The 20,620-nt window shown below is 44.4% G+C and overlaps 1 protein-coding gene across 8 annotated transcripts in view; it reads right to left on the bottom strand.

Moving 5' to 3' along the window:
- ADARB2 (adenosine deaminase RNA specific B2 (inactive)) overlaps positions 1 to 20,620 on the bottom strand; it is a 359,347-nt gene that overhangs the window by 82,740 nt on the left and 255,987 nt on the right. For all 8 annotated transcript variants that reach the window (XM_083579508.1, XM_083579511.1, XM_083579509.1 and 5 more), the window contains one exon: positions 18,344 to 19,251. In XM_083579508.1, coding sequence (XP_083435634.1) covers positions 18,344 to 19,251 — 908 coding nt within the window. The remainder of the gene's footprint in view (positions 1 to 18,343; positions 19,252 to 20,620) is intronic.

The following is a 20,620-nucleotide window of genomic DNA, read 5'->3' as shown; positions in this document are numbered from 1 at the left end:
CACACCTCTGCCGTGATGCGTGTGATTGCAGCAGCCTGAGAAAGGGGCACTGTGATTGTAGAAACTGCATGAGTCTCCCCTGACCCCATGGCGATGTGAGTATAGGTGACAGTTCATATGCATGGAGCGGTTTACGTTTACAGAATCTGGTCTGTGCGAAACAGTTCCAAGGCGATGCAAATGTGAATTCTGGCAGGGGAAAAAAATTGATCTAAAAGATAGCTAAAAACTTGGTGCAATGTCAGGAAAAGGGAGCTCAGTCCCTACGAAGGATAATAATATAGTACAGACTCACTGTACACTGTTGTTGTAAAGATTGCAACTCTACAAATGTTAAGCAGTATCCTGTGTACTTACGAGGAACTCAGGCTTTCCAGGTCTGTGGATCCTTACGTGGCCAAAAAGGGCACTATCCACATGCAAGTGGGAGGCAGCATCAGTTTGAGATGAATGCTAAGGTATTCAAAAGTACTCCTCAAATCCTAGGGGAGGAAACCGCCAACAGTAATGACCGAGCATATTCTGTGGTCTGTTTTGGGCCAGAGGCAGAGAGCTGGAACACCACTAGGGAGTAGGAAAGGAATGGAGTATCCAGGAACATGAGGTGGCTGGCTGGCTGACTCCCTCTACTCCACATTAGAACATTTTATTGCAGATACAGTGGTACCTTGGGTTAAGAACTTAATTGGTTCTGGAGGTCCGTTCTTAACCTGAAACTGTTCTTAACCTGAAGCACCACTTTAGCTAATGGGGCCTCCCGCCGCCGCAGCGCGATTTCTGTTCTCATCCTGAAGCAAAGTAGGTACTATTTCTGGGTTAGTGGAGTCAGTAACCTGAAGCGTCTATAACATGAAGCATCTGTAACCCGAGTTACCACTGTACCACTTATTACTATTACAGGTTTTTTTTTTAAAGGCAGCTTGGGTAAAAACTGAAAACGGACTGCTGAGAACACTGCTAATGGAAGGAAGCATTTTGAACTCTTCCTGCACTCCTGATGTGCAATATATTTTAAACATCTCTCTCTCTTAAGGCTACAGCATAATATTCTGCCTATTTGCACCCTTCCTGGGAAGAAGAGCAGATAAGGAAATATTTTTTCATGAGTGTGGCTGCAGGGCAATAAAAGTGTTGTGTCCATCGATAACTGGACAGTGTTTCTTATTTTATTTGCTTGCTGCTTCTTGCAGAGCTTTTATGTTCCTTTCTGCTCCTCTTGCTTGCTGCAGAATGAATTTTGCCAGCGCTGTTCTTTATTTACTACCTTTAATAGCACAGTGAATCTTCGCAGCCTTATGGACCTAAACTTCTACCTTGGTACAGATGCTTATATCTTGTTATAAAAGACAGTGGCAACTTGATATCTCCTAATGAAAAGAAAACCAAATTGAATGGAAGAATAAATGAGAGCTGGGCACATTCCCCCCACAAAGTCTCCATCCTATTAGTGGTCAGAGAAATTGAGGGGTGCAGTTCGCTGAATTTCTTCAGGGGGAGCAAAAATTCTCCAACAGTTTCTCAGAGGGGAGGTTCACCATTAGCATGGCAGTAACATATCATCTTCATTTTTTCCAGAGGGTTGTTGGGTATTTTTTTTGCTGCCTCTCCTGTGTGGCAGCAAAAGCAATCAGGTCAGCAATGCTACAGGACCTGGTGTTTCTCTCTTTCTGTATGGGGAAAGTGGGGGGCACTGTGTGAAGTGACAGCGCCACAAAAAAATAAACATGGTGAAGAATATTTGGTGAAAATTCTGTAAAAGCCCCTTTTTTCTGGAGGCTTTTTGGTTCTGAGGGAAAAAATTCCAGGACCTACCCCCCCCCCCCGACACCTTCCTAGAAAATGTCTTCTGAGACATTTCGGCTCAACTTTATAATAAGCTAGTTGTCTTCAACATTTTCAGATCCAGAGCTTCCTGCCACCAGTTAATTTGGTTACCTCAGATCTTTCTCCTTATATTTATTTTCCTGTTCACTCATCTGTTTCTTTCTTTCTTTCTTTCTTTCTTTCTTTCTTTTTAAAAAAACACCCCTTCCAAATGTGTGGTGGTTCCATTGATGAGTTGCACCATAGATCAGTATTCTATCCGCTGATGACTAATAGGATAAGCAACCATCGCTCTGTCCAGTGGCATTGGGGTAAAATTTGAAGTGTGGGCACTCATTGTGGCAGTCCCTAAAAGCATGCACCCAGTGCCGGATTTACGTATAAGCTAAACAAGCTATAGCTTAGGGCCCCACTCTCTTGGGGCCCCCAAAAAATTTAAAGTGAAAAAAACTGGATGTACATTTCTAAAATATAAGATAAAAAAATAAAATAAAACCTACATACAGCAACAGTGTTTTGTGTTGTGTAGGTTCCTGTGATATAAGTAATGGGCACCGCCTGCTAGCCTGCTCCCTAAAATATCACTGGTTTGCTCATTTCTACATCAGTTACTTTGATAAAATACATATTTTGTTATGTGCAAATGGCTTTAGATACCTATTAGGTCCATAAATTACCATATAGCATATATTCAACACAAAAAAACAGCAACAATTTGTTGTTGACAAAGGACAGCTGGACATATAAAGGGCCCCATTACCTTCAGTAGCTTAGGGCCTCATCAAACCTAAATCCGGCCCTGCATCCACCCACACTCAGTGCAAACCCATTTAAATTAATGGACAAGTTATTTAAGCGCACAGAACATTGGAAAAATATCTCTAGCAAGCTGAAATGTGAGTTATTGCTTCATATTCTAAAGGCAAGCAATAGTTAAATCACTACAGAAACGGAAAAGAAGTACCCAGCTTCTGCTTTATTATTTTCTTAGGTAAATGCATGTCAGACATGCTGCTTCCACCGTCCCAAAAATCATTGTTACATAGAGAAAAATATTATTTAATATCAAGGCTGGGAAACCTGGCCTTGAACTCACATCATCCATGCTAGCTAGGTCTTGATGGGAGTTGGAGTCTAGAAACACCTCGAGGGTTGCAGGTTTCAGAGACTCGATGTAAACCACTGTGTACAATAGATTATATTCTCACAGCGAATAATACTGGAGCTTAAAATATAATGGGTGTGCTCTTTGAGGCAGAGCTGGCAACTGGAGCTAAATTAAAGCCCACTTGAACTGGCAAGATGAGTGGAAATTATCGCGACCTTATGGGGGTGGGTGATGAGGCTGTGGTGATTCATGCAAAGTCTGCTTTGTCATGTTGGCTTTTGACCAAAGAGGGAGGCTGGTAGCTCTGAAGGGCCGCCACCTCTGTTCTTGCTCATTGAGCCAATTTCCCCCTTTATGCTTGTATGACAAATGAGGATGGAGTGGGCCCAGTAGCTCTCACTGTCTTGTCCAGGAAATATCCCCAGTGGATCTTGTCCTCTTGTCAAGGCCTGGCCTTCTTCCCACTCCATAGCTGCTTCTTAGCAGAGGCAGAAGTAAGGCCGATATCCATAGCCAAAGAAAAATGACCGCTGAGGCAAATATGAGCCTTACATTCCCCTTCCCGTAATGCCTCCAATTTAATAACTGTCTGCAGAAAAGAGTGTTTCTCACCATGAGTTATTTAGTCACTATTCCATCTAGGGTATCGCTGACATTCTGAAGGGAGCATCTAAAGGGATGATTTGCTGTCAGTCTCTTGTATGCTTTAAGTCCATTCATTTTCTACCTCTAACAGGGGAAGATAATGCTGTGATACAAAGTAAAAGATAGATGATAAAAACAATTCTTTAAAGGGGGAAAGGAATCAGACACCAGAGACTTGGCTGGGGGGGGGGGGGAAATATATGACAGAATGCTCCATTCTCCCGCTCAAAGTAGCGCAATAAACTATATTGGAAGCAAAATACAGTTCATAGGAGGAGTATCAGAATATGTATTTCAGCAGTCTCTACATGGTACTGAAACGCTTTGAAAGCCGATGATTTGTGTCACCATATTCCTATTTCCCTGTCAAGAATACAATGCTCCTTGCTGCTATTTCAGAACTAATATGAACATTATTAAAACAGGTGAGAATTACAAGGGATTGGTGGTTAGAAACTTCCAATTTAAATATAGGTAAGCCCAAATTATTATTTTCCCTTCTTTTTTTCCACGTGTGCATGTGAGATCACTTTTTATTACGTTAATACCTGCCCTTCCTCCATGGAGCTCAAAGGGATGTATGTGGGATCATTTCTTCCTTATTTTAGTCATTATTTCCATTTCTCGATCCCACTTTCTCCCTCTATCCCACCACTACATGTCAACGGCGGCTAACAGCAGTGAAAGATGAAATTACAATGTGCCTAGTTCCTTTTGGGGAAGCCATGACTGTTTAAAGTGACATGATACTGCTTAGAGTGCAGGCAGATTGAACGGAAAATCACCAACCAGGAGCAAGAAACTTTAAGCAGCCCAACACACCAAAGGCCTGTCTACACAAGATGAAGCATGTTCTAGAGTCTGGGCAAAGCCTCTCTGAAATCCCTTACCCCATTTATCCTCACCAGGGGCGTTGCATGAGCTAAATACGCTTGCGGCAGGCATGCACGAGAGCTGGGAGGGCGAGGTGAGCTGGGGCCCAGTGTGCCAAGGGAGAAATGAGCCCTCTTGGCCATGGCACCTTGTGGGGTCAGGGCTGGTAGAGTCTCAGGAAAGTGAACATTCCACCTGGAGATGCCAGGATTCAAACCTGGGACCTTCTGCATGCAAAGCAGGTGCTCCACCACTGAGCTATGGCCCTTCCCCTCTCCTCCATCAGTAGGCTATGGGAGGTTTATGTAGTGGCAGTTGTGGAAGGCAGCAGTAAAGGACCCCTAGACGGTTAAGTCCAGTCAAAGGCGACTATGGGGTTGCAGCGCTCATCTCACTTTCAGGCCGAGGGAGCCGGCGTTTGTCCACAGACAGCTTTCCGGGTCATGTGGCCAGCATGACCAAACCACTACTGGCACAATGGAACACCGTGACGGAAACCAGAGTGCATGCAAATGCTACTTACCTTCCTGCTGCAGTGGTACCTATTTATGTACTTGCACTGGCGTGATTTCGAACTGGTAGGTTGGCAGGAGCCGAGACAGAGCAACGAGAGCTCACCCCATCATGGGGATTCGAACTGCCAACCTTCCGATCGGCAAGCCCAAGAGGCTCAGTGGTTTAGACCACAGCGCCACCTGCAGCAGTCGTAGCACTCTGAGTCGGGTCCAGCCGCATTTTAAATTTCTCTTTTAATGCAGTGCTGCTCCAGGGAAAATGACTCAGCTGCCCATTTGAGCTTGGAGTATTAACCAATTTTTGTAAAGAAGTGGGGAGACATGTGGGCATCATCAGCGGGCCCTACCAGCTGACTACAGATACCAGGGGTTGGCCAAGGCCCTGCCCTTTATAAAGAGCTCTGCACACACTCTGATGTACACAGAATCGTAGAGTCTGAAGGGACCACAAGGCTCACCTAGCCCAATTCCCTGTGATGTAGGACTCTTTTGCCCTGAGAATAAGAGTCTCATGCTCCACCAGCTGAGCTCTCCATAACTTGAAGTTAAGTGATGAGCACCTTCATGAACAAGGTCTTCCACTCTTCACTGCAATCAGGTGGGACCTGCTGAATTTGGGACTTGCACCCAAGCAAGCATGGTTAGGTTCAAACTGTATATATGCAGATGGTGAGCGAGATACCCTGTAGTTATTACTTCCAGTGATGACCTTTGTGACTTCATATAAGTCCTCCCCCACAAATTAATCATGAGCTATTAGGAAGCTATTCCCCATATCTCACGCCAACTCTCTCTGCAAACCACAAAACTCTCTTCCAGAGGGGAGAAAAATATACTTCCTTAGTCTATTGAGGATTACCCATGTCAGGGGAAGTTATATGATTGTCTTTAGCGCTGATAGGAATTACTTTCAGGGTGTTCCAGCTCATTACATCCAGCCTTCATCAGCTATTTTCCAAACTGCAGTAACCTTTGCGATACAGGTGCTGTAGATCTCTGTCCTATTGATTCCACTTTTGCAGCTACACGGTGCTCATGTAAACAGAGTGCAAAGCCAGATATGAAACTGTAAAACAGCAAGCAATTTGGCACCTTGAAGAACACAGATAAAAACTTAAGGTAATCAGCACAAATGTTGTGGAACTCATTTCGATGTATAGTGGGGGCGGTAATCCGTATCTATCTAAGGTAGAAGCTCTGAGATACAGATCCGAGTGATACAAACAGACTGATCTAAGACTAGTAGGTAGTATTACAGCTGCAGCAGATTTCTGTAATACTACCAGCGAGGCTTGTGGGACGCGGGTGGCGCTGTGGGTTAAACCACAGAGCCTAGGACTTGCCAATCAGAAGGTCGGTGGTTTGAATCCCCGCAACGGGGTGAGCTCCCATTGCTCAGTCCCAGCTCCTGCCAACCTAGCAGTTCGAAAGCACGTCAAAGTGCAAGTAGATAAATAGGTACCGCTCTGGCAGGAAGGTAAACGGCTTTTCCGTGCGCTGCTCTGGTTTGCCAGAAGCGGCTTAGTCATGCTGGCCACATGACCTGGAAGCTGTATGCCGGCACCCTCGGCCAATAAAGCGAGATGAGTGCCGGAACTCCAGAGTTGGCCATGACTGGACCTAATGGTCCGGGGTCCTTTTACCCTTTACCTTTACCTTACCAACAAGGCTTAGAGTTGAGCTAGATGGTAGATCATGTTCCACAGAAGGTTGGTCCCTCTCCTGACAGATATTTTATTGCAGGCTCATTCTGCAACATTCTGCACTCAATAGGAGTGCTTTGGTGGTGGATTTGGAATAATAGAATCATAGAGTTGGAAGGGAACCTGAGGATCATCTAGTCCAACCCCCTGCAATGCAAGAATATGCAGCTGTCCCATATGAGGATCGAACCCGCAACCTTGGCGTTATCCGCACCATGCTCTAACCAACTGAGCTATTCTACTTCTGCGATACTTCCCCAGTGCAACCACATTATTGCTGCCCAGAGGGGCTATAGCGCAACAAAAGCAGGGCAAAAATAAACCAGAACATATGTGGTATAAAAAGTTACGGGGTTCCAGCAGGAAGTTACAGGATATGCACTGGTTGCAAATGAAGCAGTGTGGCCAGCCCAAGTCATTTGCAGGTTCAAACAGTATTGAAATATTGTTCTATGGGTTATAAATGTCTCATTGGTTTGCTAATCAAATACAGTGGTGCCTTGGGTTACATACCTTCAGGCTACATACGCTTCAGGTTACAGATTCCGCTAACCCAGAAAGAGTACCTCGGGTTAAGAACTTTGCTTCAGGATGAGAACATAAATCGTGCTCCGGCGGCGCGGCAGCAGCGGGAGGCCCCGTTAGCTAAAGTGGTGCTTCAGGTTAAGAACAGTTTCAGGTTAAGAACGGACCTCCGGAACGAATTAAGTTCTTAACCCAAGGTACCACTGTAAAATGACTTATGCTGTAATGGTGATGTTCAGTTTATTTTTTAGTTGCTGGATGGTTTGTTAATTATATCTTACGATACATGCTGTGCTTATGATGGTCCGTTGTGTTACTGTTATCGTTTGTGAGATGCTTTGGGTTCATTTGAATGGAAAGTGGCATAGAAATACAAAAAAATCTAATCAAACCAAGTAAAAAGCCGAATTGCATGTGACCACTCCGGTAGCATCAAGAGCACAAATCATTATAAATGTGCAATAAAAAAGGATGGGGTGGGGGGGGCGGGTTAGCTCTGGCTGAATGGCACTGAAGTCAGTGGCATGTTAGTTGCAACATTGAGATCATTGGGGGAAAGACTGTAGCTCATAGCATGTGATCTGCCTGTGGTAGAACACAGGTTTTGGCCCAGGTTTAAGCCCTAGCATCTCCACGCTGGGCTGGGAAAGGCTCCTGCCTGAGTTCCTGCCAACATAGACAATAAAAGGCAGCTTCCTATGTTTTAAACATAGGATTTCAATTGTATCTAAGCAAGACTCTTGAAGCTCCTGGCATTAGTAGCCACCTCAATGTAGCTCCTTTCAGGCCACAGATCTCTGTGTACCTGATGGGCTCCTGGTGGTTTTAGTGGAGAGTGCAGGTGATCAGCCCTGAGAGCCAACATCAGCTCCTGAGGGTGGGAAGTACAAGGTACCAGGGAGAGTCAGAGGAGCAGGAATGATGAGAACACTGGGAGTCCCTGTACCGTTTCAGGGGAGCCTGGGGAGCACTTTGCACAGAGTACTTCAGACCCCACAGCATGAATCTCCAGCCTTGGAATCTCTGAAAGTTATCCTGAGCTACTGGTGTCCCCTACAAGTCTTCTTCACATTATTAGAAGAGGAAACAAAACACCCGGTTATCACCAAATTGTCCATCCTTCCTGCTCTGTTTCTATCCCATCCAGTGGCTAGATCTCGAATCCCCCCAAAAAACTACCAACTTTGCCTTAAGGTCTGCAAGCTTCACTACTGCACGCCTTTTCCGAAACCGATTAAAACAACAACACAGGAGCCTAGCTTCCGATATCGGTGACGCCTTATATTCCCACCCCCTCCCCAGTACCTTCAAGCACTGCAGAACAAGTGTTTAATTTACTCAGATCAATTTCTGTCAAAGGCACAAGGGGAGCCTCTTTTCGGCTTGCCTCTGCGACGTTTCGTCTCTTCCCTGCTGATCAGTCTGGTGCCACTGGTGTTTATCTTGCGAACCGGTCGCTATTGCATGCTTACTTAATTGATCCTTTGTATTCACATAGGTCACCCCGGATAGGTGAGCATAGCATCCCGATGTTCATTTTCTGCTCCGTTTTGACTTTATTTCTACAACAATCCTCCCTAAGGTGCTGCTCTGCTCTTTACAGAACTCAAGGTCTAACTCATACCTTGTTTTCTAGCTTTTCTGAAATATGAAAGGGATCGGATGGACTTAATATTTTGCTCTGGCCTGTACATGCACCATCAACCTGCAGCTGCATCAACAAGAACGTTCTTGTGTCTTTTATTCTTAAAAAATACAGAGCACAAAAACTTACATCCTTTCCCCTGCTCTTCCATGTCTGCAGAAGAGAATATTTCAGAACAGCAACATCAAAGACACCTAGTAAATCTGACAGACATTTTACTGAGCTCTCCCACTTTCTTTTTTATGAATGCAAAATTTAAAGAGGTGAATTTATGCACTTGGGTCTGTCAGGCTTTCCCCCCCCCCCTTTTCTTTTTGGAAGGGGGCTGGAGGAATGGTACTCATTTATCTCCCGTCATTGCTCTACAGTACATGATGACAGCAGTATCTATATCTTTCTGTGTTAATTTCCATCAAAGCACAGCTACATGTAAAGTATGTAGCCGGAGGTTTTACCCTGTAAATACAGGGGGCATCTCCTTCCCATGACTGTTATTATCATTAATGCACACATTCCCCAAATCAGTCCGTCTTCTTTTTTTCCTGATTGGAGTTTCTATGACAACATAGGAACACTGTGATTTTGATTTATGGAACTTCTGCAAATCTACCATTCTGCTACTTAGGAGGAGAAATGATCTCTACCTAGGACACCAATGCTACAGGGAAAAAACCCAACACTGACAGAAAGGAAACTACATGCCCAGAGAAACCACATTTTGCCCCTAGAAGCTAAGCAGGTATGATCCTCATCAAGACCTGGATGCGAGACTGTGTGCGTGTTTGCTGCTCTCTGAGTTCTGTGACATCACAGCAGTTCAACGAATAGGATAGAGAGGATTGCAGGCAACAGGTAACTTGCAGATAATCAGTGTTTAGCTACGCAATTTCTGCTATCGTGTATTTATTTGTTACGGTTTTGTGCTCCCTCAGAACGGTTAGGGATAAAGTGTCGAATAAACAGCGACAGTGTTTGAGCTACGCCATAAATACTCTGTTGGCTTCCTGCGTCTCAGTAAGTGCAACCCACACTTTTTATGTATATAAAAAACCCTTTCTCTCTTACAGTGAGGGCGGCAGACATCTTTGCATACAGAAAAAAGATAATGTTTGAAAAGCCCCAGGCATACTCTCATGATGGCTGATTATGTTATGTCAGATGTGTGGCACAAGTGGGTTTTTTTACACCAAGCCTTGCTGCTATGAAGTTCAAATGATGTTTGTCATTAGCAGCCCCTTGTCTTTCAATGCGCATCTGGCCTAATAATGTTTAAAGTCAGGAGATGGGGGTACAAATGAAAGTCACAAAGGAGCACAAGGTTGAACCCTCCATCTCGGCAGCCCTGTTCCCCAAGTACTTCATCTCCAGGATCTTGGTCTATGGCCCCTGAAGGATTAAGCGTGCATATCAGGGTTCCTTGAGAGCCACAAGCATAGGAACCAATTCCTAGGGGTCAAGGTCTCGTTGCATAAAATATTTGAGGCTAGTGCCTCAAAACTGGCAACTTGTGAAACCTGTACTCAGAATAGTTTTGTTGCCTTTTGCTTTCTTCATCCTTTCAAACAGCAGTACTGTATTGCTATTTCTTTCTGCACACCCCGCAATATATTTACCAAACTCCAACTTTGTTCCTGATTCAAGCTCCTATTTTGCAGAAAATAAACAACTTCAGAACCTGGTATTTCTTACCAAAGTTCCGATTTTGAAGGAAACAAGTGGCTTTTGTGGTTGGGGCTGTTGTTGTGTTGGTTGTGCTAAAGCCTTGTAGACCTGATCTGGATAGATTGGTTGTCATGCGGATGCTTGTTAAGAAAGAAAAGTTTCTGGGGATTTCAAGCATGGGATTCAAACACACTTTTAAAGCAATAGATAGTTTGGCACTTTCAGTCTCATGCAAACCTAGCCCATCTCATGCATGTGAAACATGAGAAAGTGTTGCAGAATTACTGGATGTAGTCCTGTAGTTAAAATGTCTCTTATTGACTGCTGCACAGGACCAAAGAGACACTAGAATATTTCCCTGACCGGCTGCATGAACACTCTGGAGTGCTCCATTGTTGGGATATTTTTTGTGTGTGTCTTACTCTTTCAGTCTTTCCCAGCGAGCTGAACATGAAAACATCATGTTCATGTTTGTCAGGAACACCACAAGAGGGAGTCAGAACTCAGTGGTAGCTCAACTCGGCCTGCTGCTCTGCATTCTGGAAATGAAAAGCTGTTAGAATAAATTTGAAGCTTCCTTGATGTGCACTGAATGCCAGCCATAAATAGATAAAGAATGCAATTTTGGAACGGATGCCAGCAGCAGCCCAGCTCCGGCAGAGGAGTTTTGCACGGGACCCAACCAGAGAGAGAGAGAGAGAGAGAGAGAAAGAGAGAGAGAGAGAGAGAGATGGACGTTCATTCAAGCTCAACGCTCACATCCCATGGCCCTGCCTGGGGCGACAGAACACACTCTCTTATCTGGTGTAAAGTAGATCATAATGAAGCCTTTATAAACAATATGGGGGAGGGGGTGCAAGCCGAAGAGCCGCTTTAATGAGGGCTGGCAGGATTCTGAAGTGCAGCCCCTTCTCACCTTCTCGCAGAGCTGGACAAAAAAGACCCGAGGAGTCTCTGATGGTTGTAAAAGTGGCTGCTTTGAAAGACATCTTTATGAGATGATGACTCTGGACCGAGACTCCAAGCTTTCATCTAATAAATAGCCTTGCTCCTTGGCTCGAGATGTAATAATGTTTCCGAACAAGCCCCTCTCACAATAATGCCTCAGAGCAGTAATAATTCACTACCCAATTGGTGGACAGATCCTTGCCATCAACTCCCTGCAGAGGAGAGGTTGCTCTAAATGAGGAAATAAGTCAAAGTTAGCAGGAGCCATAATGGGCCCCACTATGTTCAAGTGAGGCGGCACTCGCTATCTTCAAGTGAAGCAAGACTTGTTTGAGCTGAGCCGTGCTTTGGAACAATGGATGCAAGCTGTAGAGTCACACAAAACTCTTCTTTGGAGGATGTGGCCTGCCCCAGGCAGGCAAACAAATAAAAACTTTTAAAAAGGGAGGGAATCAATTCTGCTTTTTTTAAAAATGCTGATCTGTCTAGCTATGTTCCTTGCCTTTTCAAAAAACAGAAGTTGGTGGTGACTTCTATGCATATCATCCAGCCAGGGTAAGAAATGCATGAGTCCCATTAATTTTCAAAGGGGGATTCTAAACATCTCACATTAAAATAAATGGTGCTTAATTGTGGTTGGATTAGGGACCTAAGAATAACTCTGCTGGATCAAACTAAGGCCCATCTAGTCCAGCATCTCAAAGACCAACCAGATGTCTGTGGGGAAACCCACAAGCAGAGCTTGTGGGCAACAACCTTCTCCTCTCTTTTAACATCCAACAACTGATATTCAGAGGCATAGTTGGCCTATGATGTCAGGCCCAGAGGCCCCTGCCAGAACACATTTGCCAAATCATTTCTGTTAAGGTAAATTCATGGAAGGTAAGGCTATCGGTAAATTCATGGAAGGTAAGGCTTTGAATATCAGTGAATCAGTGCTAGATCAAGTGATTTTTTAAAGAAGCTCCTGTTGTTATAACAATGCACACACAGATCAGCTGTCTCTCTTGAAATGAATGGTGCGTGACTTTAGATGAGGAGCTTCACGAATGCATTGGAGCTCTCTTATCCACAAGAAATTGCAGACTGGGTTGTAAAAGTTTGTGCCTTTAAGAAAAATCTGGCTTATTTTACAGTGTCAGCCTTTTAAGCCTTACTCTCTGGAAATGCATAAGGTTTAATTACTGACGACAGAAGCACATTTAGAATGATTCCAATGGTTTTGTTTATAAAGCTCTGGGATTGTTTTACTTAATTTTATACCCTGGGTAATGAAAACTAGCTTGTATATTTCTTTTAATTAAAAATTTCCATACACCAATCTATAACTTAGGGCAATCCTATAGAAGAAATTAAATGAAGAAATCAGTCTCCTTAAGGCTTAAAAGGACTGAGTAACCAGCACTCACTCTAGCACTGATGCATGGGCTTTTAAAGCTGGCGAGATAGCTAAAATGCATGCTAACGAGCTGCAAAATTGGGTAAGGCTGTGAGAGAATGAAAGGCTTTAATTAAAACCACTAATTTTTATTGATATTTGTCTCTTTTACCTGAGAGGAGGGACAGCAATTTTTGACTTTAGCACTTATCAGCGATTGGTTCTGCACGACTTTTGCTGCCAGGATAGAATGAACGGTGATCTAATGAACTGTGTTTCAAGGCCTTTTCATGATATTCACATATTGTGAGTGTGTATGTGTGGCCTCACCCAGAACACATGTCAAGTCTCTTTTCTCTTCCCATCTCCTAAAATATGCAGTGCTACACTCTTCTGTCTCAAGTTGTTTAGTCTCAGGAATATTTACCAGGAATGTGTGAAACCCCCAGAAGGAGTTGCTTTGAATGCTGTTTTGCCATTCCTGATGATTACAGTTGCAGCAATGAGCTGAGGTTCCTGGATTAGGCAAATTCATTGAGGAGAAGACCATTGATAGCTACTAGCCATCATGACTATGCTCTGCATGCGCTGTTGGAGACTGTGGCTAGAAACCACTGGAGGGGAGAGGGCCGTTGTGCTCCTACAACCAGCGGCAGAGCAAGCCGATTGGGTGCCTACCCTGCGCCCAGGGGCGGGGCCACCTGTCCACGGGGCGTGGCCAGCCGGGGCAGGATGCTCCGCAGAGCCTCCGAGGAGTCTGCCTGCCTCCTCCCATTCAGCTGCCCTACAGCTGAGGGGAAGGCGGTGGGTGAACCGTTTGGGACAGTGCAGTGCCTGTGGGCACCCAAGCAACTGTGTCACTCCCAGGAGAGATGTGTGGATTGGGCGCGCTGCAGGCCCCGCGGGGAGTGCTGCCCAGCATTTTGCCACCTCCCCTCAGTGGTGACACCCAGGGCGACCCGCCCTCACTGCACCCCCTTCCTCCGCCCCTGCCTACAACCGAGGTAATTCTGAGGAAAGTTGTATGTGTGGCACAGAGACATGGGGTTACAGACGCTTCAGGTTACAGATGCTTCAGGTTACAGACTCCGCTAACCCAAAAATAGTACCTCGGGTTAAGAACTTTGCTTCAGGATAAGAACAGAAATTGTACAGCGGCAGCAGGAGGCCCCATTAGCTAAAGTGGTACCTCAGGTTAAGAACAGTTTCAGGTTAAGAACGGACCTCCAGAACGAATTAAGTTCTTAACCCGAGGTACCACTGTATTTTGGAAGTGGTGCAGAATTCTTTTATGAGAATTACAAAAACTTCAAGTGCCCCAATTTTCCAGGAACAGTCCCAGAATTGCAGAAACCATCCTGGCTTCTGATTTGATCCTGGAACATCCCTGTTTCCCCTGTCAGTTCTGCCAGCGCTGAGTTCAGGGAAGAGGATGTGCCGGCACTTGACCCAAGCGGCTCCTGCTACGAGGGAGCATGCCATGGCCTCTCCTCCCTTGGGCAGCTCTTGCTATGACTCTTTTATGGGCGAAAACTGGACCAATCTCTATGGAAACTTGCGCTCATGTTGCACTTGCCTCATATTGTCAGAAGCTTGTTTTCAAGAATGACTCCTGGCTGCCAAAAAAATGCTTTCAGGTACAACTGCAAAGTTTAGCCCAATTGTTTTGAGTAAATATTGTTAGACGTATCCTACACATTTATGGGATTAGCACTGCAGCTTTACTTTCTTCTTCTACTAGAGCTAAGCAGATGTTTAGGGAGAGAATTCACCTCCATTCTAAGCGATTTGTATTCAGTTGCACAAATGTCTTATTCTTATCGGTATCTATTATACAGAATGACATTTGGCCTGGAGAATTATTTTATAATCCTTACTGTTGCTTCTTGAAGAAAACCATCTACAGCCTTGCATCTCCAATATATGCCCTCTGCTTTCTTGGATGGGAAGTTTAATGACATTGCAGCTTGCCAAAGACTCTGTTATTTGTGAGTCCGGCGAGATGGAGGATGTCTCCCATTGCCTGTTAAGCTGCCCCTTATATGAGCACAATTATCTTACTTGTATCCTCCAGTCTCTGTCAAACAGACCCATCCTAGACCAGATATATGCCGTGCTTGCAGGCAAAGGCATATTCATTACCATCCAAGTAGCAAAATTTGTTCTGGCAGCCAGGAAAACATGACCCAGGTTCCAAAAACCTTAGGTAAGCGGGTGAGATGTGATTCTGGTTTACTGTATTTTTAACTGTAGTGTGTGATTTACATTGGGGGAGGGAGTACCCCCCCCATTTTCTTTTGTATACATATCCATCAGCTGAATATGTCAGAACACCTATTTGCTGTATTTGTATTGTGGTAGCCTATTACGTGTCTGTTTGTTATCTAAGACATTTATGTACGACTTAATCATTAGCATTTCTGAATGCATTGTATATAGCAACACACTACACAGAAAATGAAGCAATAAAACAAGTGTGGCAGCAGCACCTACACTTTGGAATTCCCTATCTATTGATATTATGCAGGGGCCTTCACTTAACTCTTTTCAGCACCTGCTAAAACATTCCTATTTAGACTAGCCTATCCAGGTGCTTAGAAAGCTGGGGTAATTTTAATCTCTTTCAGTAGTTCAACTTTTGCAAGTTTTTAAGTATGGCTGTATCCCCCCCCCCCCCTAAATTTTATTGTTTACCCTTTTGTAAACCGATTTGATTCTTTACAATCAAGCAGTGTACAAATTTTATGAAATAAATTAATAAATGAAAATGTTACTATTTATACACCGCCCATCTGGCTGGCTTGCCCCAGTTACTCTGGGCAGAATATTAAAAACACGATAAAACATAAAACATCAAAAACTTCCCTAAACAGGACTGTCTTCAGATGTTTTCTAAAAGTCAGATAATTGTTTATTTCCTTGACATCTGATGGGAGGGTGTTCCACAGAGCGGGTGCCACTATCAAGAAGGCCCTCTGCCTGGTTCCCTGTAACTTCACTTCTTGCAATGAGGGAACTGCCAGAAGGCCCTCGGAGCTGGACCTCAGTGTCTGGTCTGAATGACAGGGGTGGAGATGCTCCTTCAAGTAAACAGAAATCATGCTTGGGAGAGAGTTCCACAGTCGTGGGCCCATCAGCACTGAGCTATGCATCTGAGCCATGGGGAATCACTAACAGAGGCTCCCCCCCCCCAAGATCTCAGAGATTGGGCCAGGATATAAGGGGCCAGATAACCTTAAGTTATCCTGGACCCAAGGTCCTATAAGGACCTTGTAAATTAATACCAGAGTCTTGAACATGGCCCAGTGATATATGGGCAGCCGGTGCAAGCTTTTAAGCACCAGGGTTATGTGCTGGCGGTCATCTGCCCCCATCAAAAGTCAAGCATTTTGCACCTGCTGAAGCAAGAGTAGCTCCACAAGAAAGTTTCATTCATAAACAATATTCCCAGTCTAGGCCTGTGTCCCGATTGTGTGCACTCTAACTTATTTACCTTTACCTTAAGCAGTGTAAAAGCACAGCCACTGAGGTCTGCCCTTGCTGTGTCTCAAAATGCTTGCATGTGTCTTAAGTCCGCCAATGGCACTTTGCTCATATTGCCTTAAGCCAAAGCCCTTCATGTGAATGTTTCTGCCTTCTGTTCACTCTCCCCCAGCCCCTGTTTAAAAACTGAGGTGTGGGGACTGTTTTATTTGACTGCTCAGCTCCACATGGTTATTTGATAAGCCTTGATCTCTGTGCTGGGAAACAGGACAGAAAATACCCAGCGTCCTTGTTCAAAACCAGGCATGCCTACAGCCCACACATGTGTGAGTCCTCAGTTTGTTCAATATATTTAAAAGCAGAACAAATGTACAAAGGGGACTGGACTCTCAAGACAGCCCATTTGCTTTACCATCATGAGAGTGAGGCAAAAAGAAAATAAAATACACATTAGCAGCACACCAGGCAAAGAAGAGTTGACCTGGAGTTAGAGATGTCAGAGAATTCTGCCGTAAACACAAATGGGAACAGAAATTTGCAAGTTCACCTGAGGTCAGGAACAGAAACCACACAAGTGAATATGAGCAGTATTTGCTATTGTTTGGGGTTTTCTAAGTCCACAAATTTTATGTAAAGAATTACATAATTTTGTGCATTGCTTTTGACGTTTCCCTTCCACCAATGGTTTCTGCCATCATGGGCAGCAAGACAAATAACAAGTTTTAGTGGAAGCTGAATTGTAGCAGAACGGAAACAGTGTTGACTGTGATGAACAGATGAAGGGGTGGAAATTGCTGCCTCTTTACATTCCTATCTGCAAGGCAAAACTGCTCACCATACAACCCCTCTCCACAGCACACTGATCTCATCATGCACAGCAGCAAGCGAAACATATGACTGTATAGCTCTCTCCTAAGAAAACAATTTTTGGGGGTGAAGGTATGGATTCCAAATCCCATTTTTAACTCTTGAAGTGCCAACTTACAATCCTGTTCCGAAAATATGCAAGAACAACCAACAGCAATAAATGAGAAAGACTTCAGAGACAGCCCATACGAAGGTCAGGGAGAGTACGTACAAGTGCCCTATCTTACTCCAATCGCTCTCTTCAAAAGGTGAAGGAAAACAAAGGAAATCCCACTTGTATGGAAAATCTGGCCAAAGTACAATATGACATGGCAGAAATGAGAACTGTGGGTCACATTGAACAGAGAAGGGAGGCGACGACATTCAGACCTACTAAATCTTTCTACAGCCTTCTAACCAATCAAGACATATATATTTCATATTACTATCTGGAAAACACGAGACTCCTTGAAACTAGCAGCATTTCCCAAATGTGAGAACAGAAGCCTGTTCAGCTTGTTATCTGTGATTCAGCAGTCATAAACGTCTGCTGTATATTTTTGCTTTTTTTATGTGTCGGTCCACATAAAACATATAATCAGCAAGACACTGTAGAGATATTTTCCTTTCTCTCAGTCAGACATTTGACAACCACACACAAAGATCTTTAAGCTTTGCCAGAAGCAGAATTGTCTGGGGATGAGATCGTGGCGGGGAGAGGCATGTTGTGCACCATGGGTTATTTTTAAGAATGATGTCCCCTTTATCTCTGAACACAACTTGATAGAATAAGAAACAAGGGCGCCATATCATAATGCTACTTTTGGTTATTCCCTTAAGAAACACTACACCCTGACAACAACGAAAAAGAAGAAGAAAAAGAAGCAGATCTCTGCCTTCATTACATGCAATTGTGTTACAATCTGTGCTTGAAATATTGACGGTCCTTCAAATTTCTGTACTCTCTGCTGCCTCTTTAGAAAATAAGCCATATTATGGCTCTTAATGAGGTAATAATGGAAGCATATGCAAAGGTCTTTGTGTGCGGCTTCTGTGAGAAGATGGGTTTTACTTACTTCATGGTGAGGAGAGCATTCTGATAAAGTCACCATATAGGGCTAGAACAACAAATCACATTAATCTCAAAGAGCTCCTTCAGCTGGGCGGTGGCTACCTGAGAGTTCTCACCTGTGGCAAATGATTACATTTACTCCTGCTGGGAATGTGACTGGGCAGCCGAATGTTAAAGAGGGCCTGTAGCGCAGCCTGTGCTGCTTGACCTTTAGCCAGCTTCTTGCTACGTCCCGAGCCTTCAAATGTTCTCCCATCCACTCTTACAGCCATCACAAAACTCTTGATGTGCTGCTTCTCCACAGTCTCCGAAAGGCAGACGTACCTCAGTCCTGACCGCAACTCATTGAGCAACACCACTGGGTTCTTTTCGCTCTCAGCGGCGGACGCCATCTTGCGCTTGTTTTGTTTGGTGTGGCCCATTAAGTCCAAGGTGTGGTATAGCAACCTCCCGTGCCGGTAGGCTGTAGAAAGCAGTTCATTATTAACTGGGTTGTAGACCGAGAAGTCCTTACTGTGCGTTGATGGTTCAAACTCCTTGAACAGAGTGTCTGGAAAGTCCGCCTGGTCCGACGTAAAGTCTGTGGAAGGGTTGAAACAATTCCCCATGGCAAAGTGAGCTTGACATGCGTTGGGGAACTGAACAAAAGACTTGAGGGCAAGTTCTGCAGCCCTCATTTTGGCCTTCTTTTTCGTTGGTCCGGTGCCTTCAAATGTCAGCCCATTTACTTCCACGGCAACTGCAAATACCGGTGCATGGACAGGGCCTGTCTGGGAGACCATTTTATACTGTAAACCTGGCTTAAGTTCATGTAGTTGAACCAGGGCGTTCTTTGGCGTTACTGACCACGAGACTTTCTTCCAGATGAGCTGGAGTTTGCAGAAGTGTCCGCTGTTGCCCTCTTCTAGAGGCCTTTTCCTTTTGATACTGGAAGCGCCCACCCTTGACCTTTCGTTAGAGGTGATTGGATGATCTTCTAGGTTGCCAATGTTACGATTCTCCTTTACTTCTGCACTGCTCGTACCTGATTGAAAAAGGAAAGAGAAAGTCCGCCAACATTATTGGTGTCTTTGTGAAATCAAAGAATAAGAGCGTGAAAAAGAGATTTCACCAGTATATTTATGAATTGATATGGGAAGACCTCATTTGGGGAGTTGGTGAGGATTTTCATCTTTATTATAGCTACTTGATTACGACTCCTCTTCCCCATTTTTTAAAAAAATGATTAACATGACAAAACCCCAGTTGAATAGCTTATGATCTGTCTATGTGGAGTGGAGAAAAGTGACGAGAGATATTTTCCCTTCCTCTCTTGGGAGGGAAATCTTGGAGCCATCTAGTGCTAAATCTTGGAGCCATCTAGTGAAGCTGGTGGGATATTCAGGTCAGACAAAAGGAAGGACTCCTTCACATAGCACATAGTTGTCATAGAACAGGCATCCCCAAACTCGGCCCTCCAGATGTTTTGGGACTAGAATTCCCATCATCCTTGACCACTAGGTCCTGTTAGTTAGGGATGATGGGAGTTGTAGTCCCCAAACATATGGAGGGCTGAGTTTGGGGATGCCTGTCATAGAATCATACAGAGTTGGAAGGGACCCTGAGAATCATTTAGTACAGCCCACTGCAGCGCAAGAATCTTTTGCCCAACATGGGGCTTGAACCCATGACCTTGAGATTAGGAGTCTCATGCTCTACCAACTGAACTGTGCTCCCATAGTTAAGCTATGGAAGTCACTACCACATGATACCACATGGTAAGATAAGGCTATTAAGTGGCTATGAAAATAAGGCTACTAAGACTCCTCTGAGTACCAGTTGCTTGGAAACAACAGTGGGCGAGGGCTGATGCTTTCACACCTTGCTTGTGGGCTTCCTATAGGAATCTGGTAGACTACTGCAGGAAGGAGGATTCTGGACTGGGCAGGCCTTTGCTTTGATCAACAGGCTCTTGTGTTCTTACAGACTTCACACTGCAGCCATTTTAAATCACTCCACATGGTCACCTAATGAGCTCCATGCTTCAGTGCAGTCATCTCCAATGTGCTGTCCTCTAGATGTTTAGGTCTGTGATGACCACGATGGAGTCCAAAACATCTGGAGGGCATCAGGTTGGCAAAGACTGCTTTAGTGTGATTTGAACCAGGATTTTCCTAGTTCTTCCTACTATACCGCGCTAACTCTGAATTTATTACCTTTGAATCTCCTGGCCTTTGGGGCTGATTTGGGAAATGCACTGCTTAAAAAACGAAGAACAACCAACCTAATATACCTTCACAGGGATGATGTATTTCTTTCTACACTAACTTTAAACACACAGTCTTCCACCAACCACACACACACACACACACACACACACACGGATGCAACCTATTTTGTTCCCAGACATATTT

This window comes from Podarcis filfolensis (assembly GCF_964270895.1).
Source record: "Podarcis filfolensis genome assembly, chromosome: 12".
NCBI lineage: Eukaryota > Metazoa > Chordata > Lepidosauria > Squamata > Lacertidae > Podarcis > Podarcis filfolensis.
Note: the sequence above shows the minus strand (reverse complement) of the source record. Positions and strands in the feature narration are given on the sequence as shown.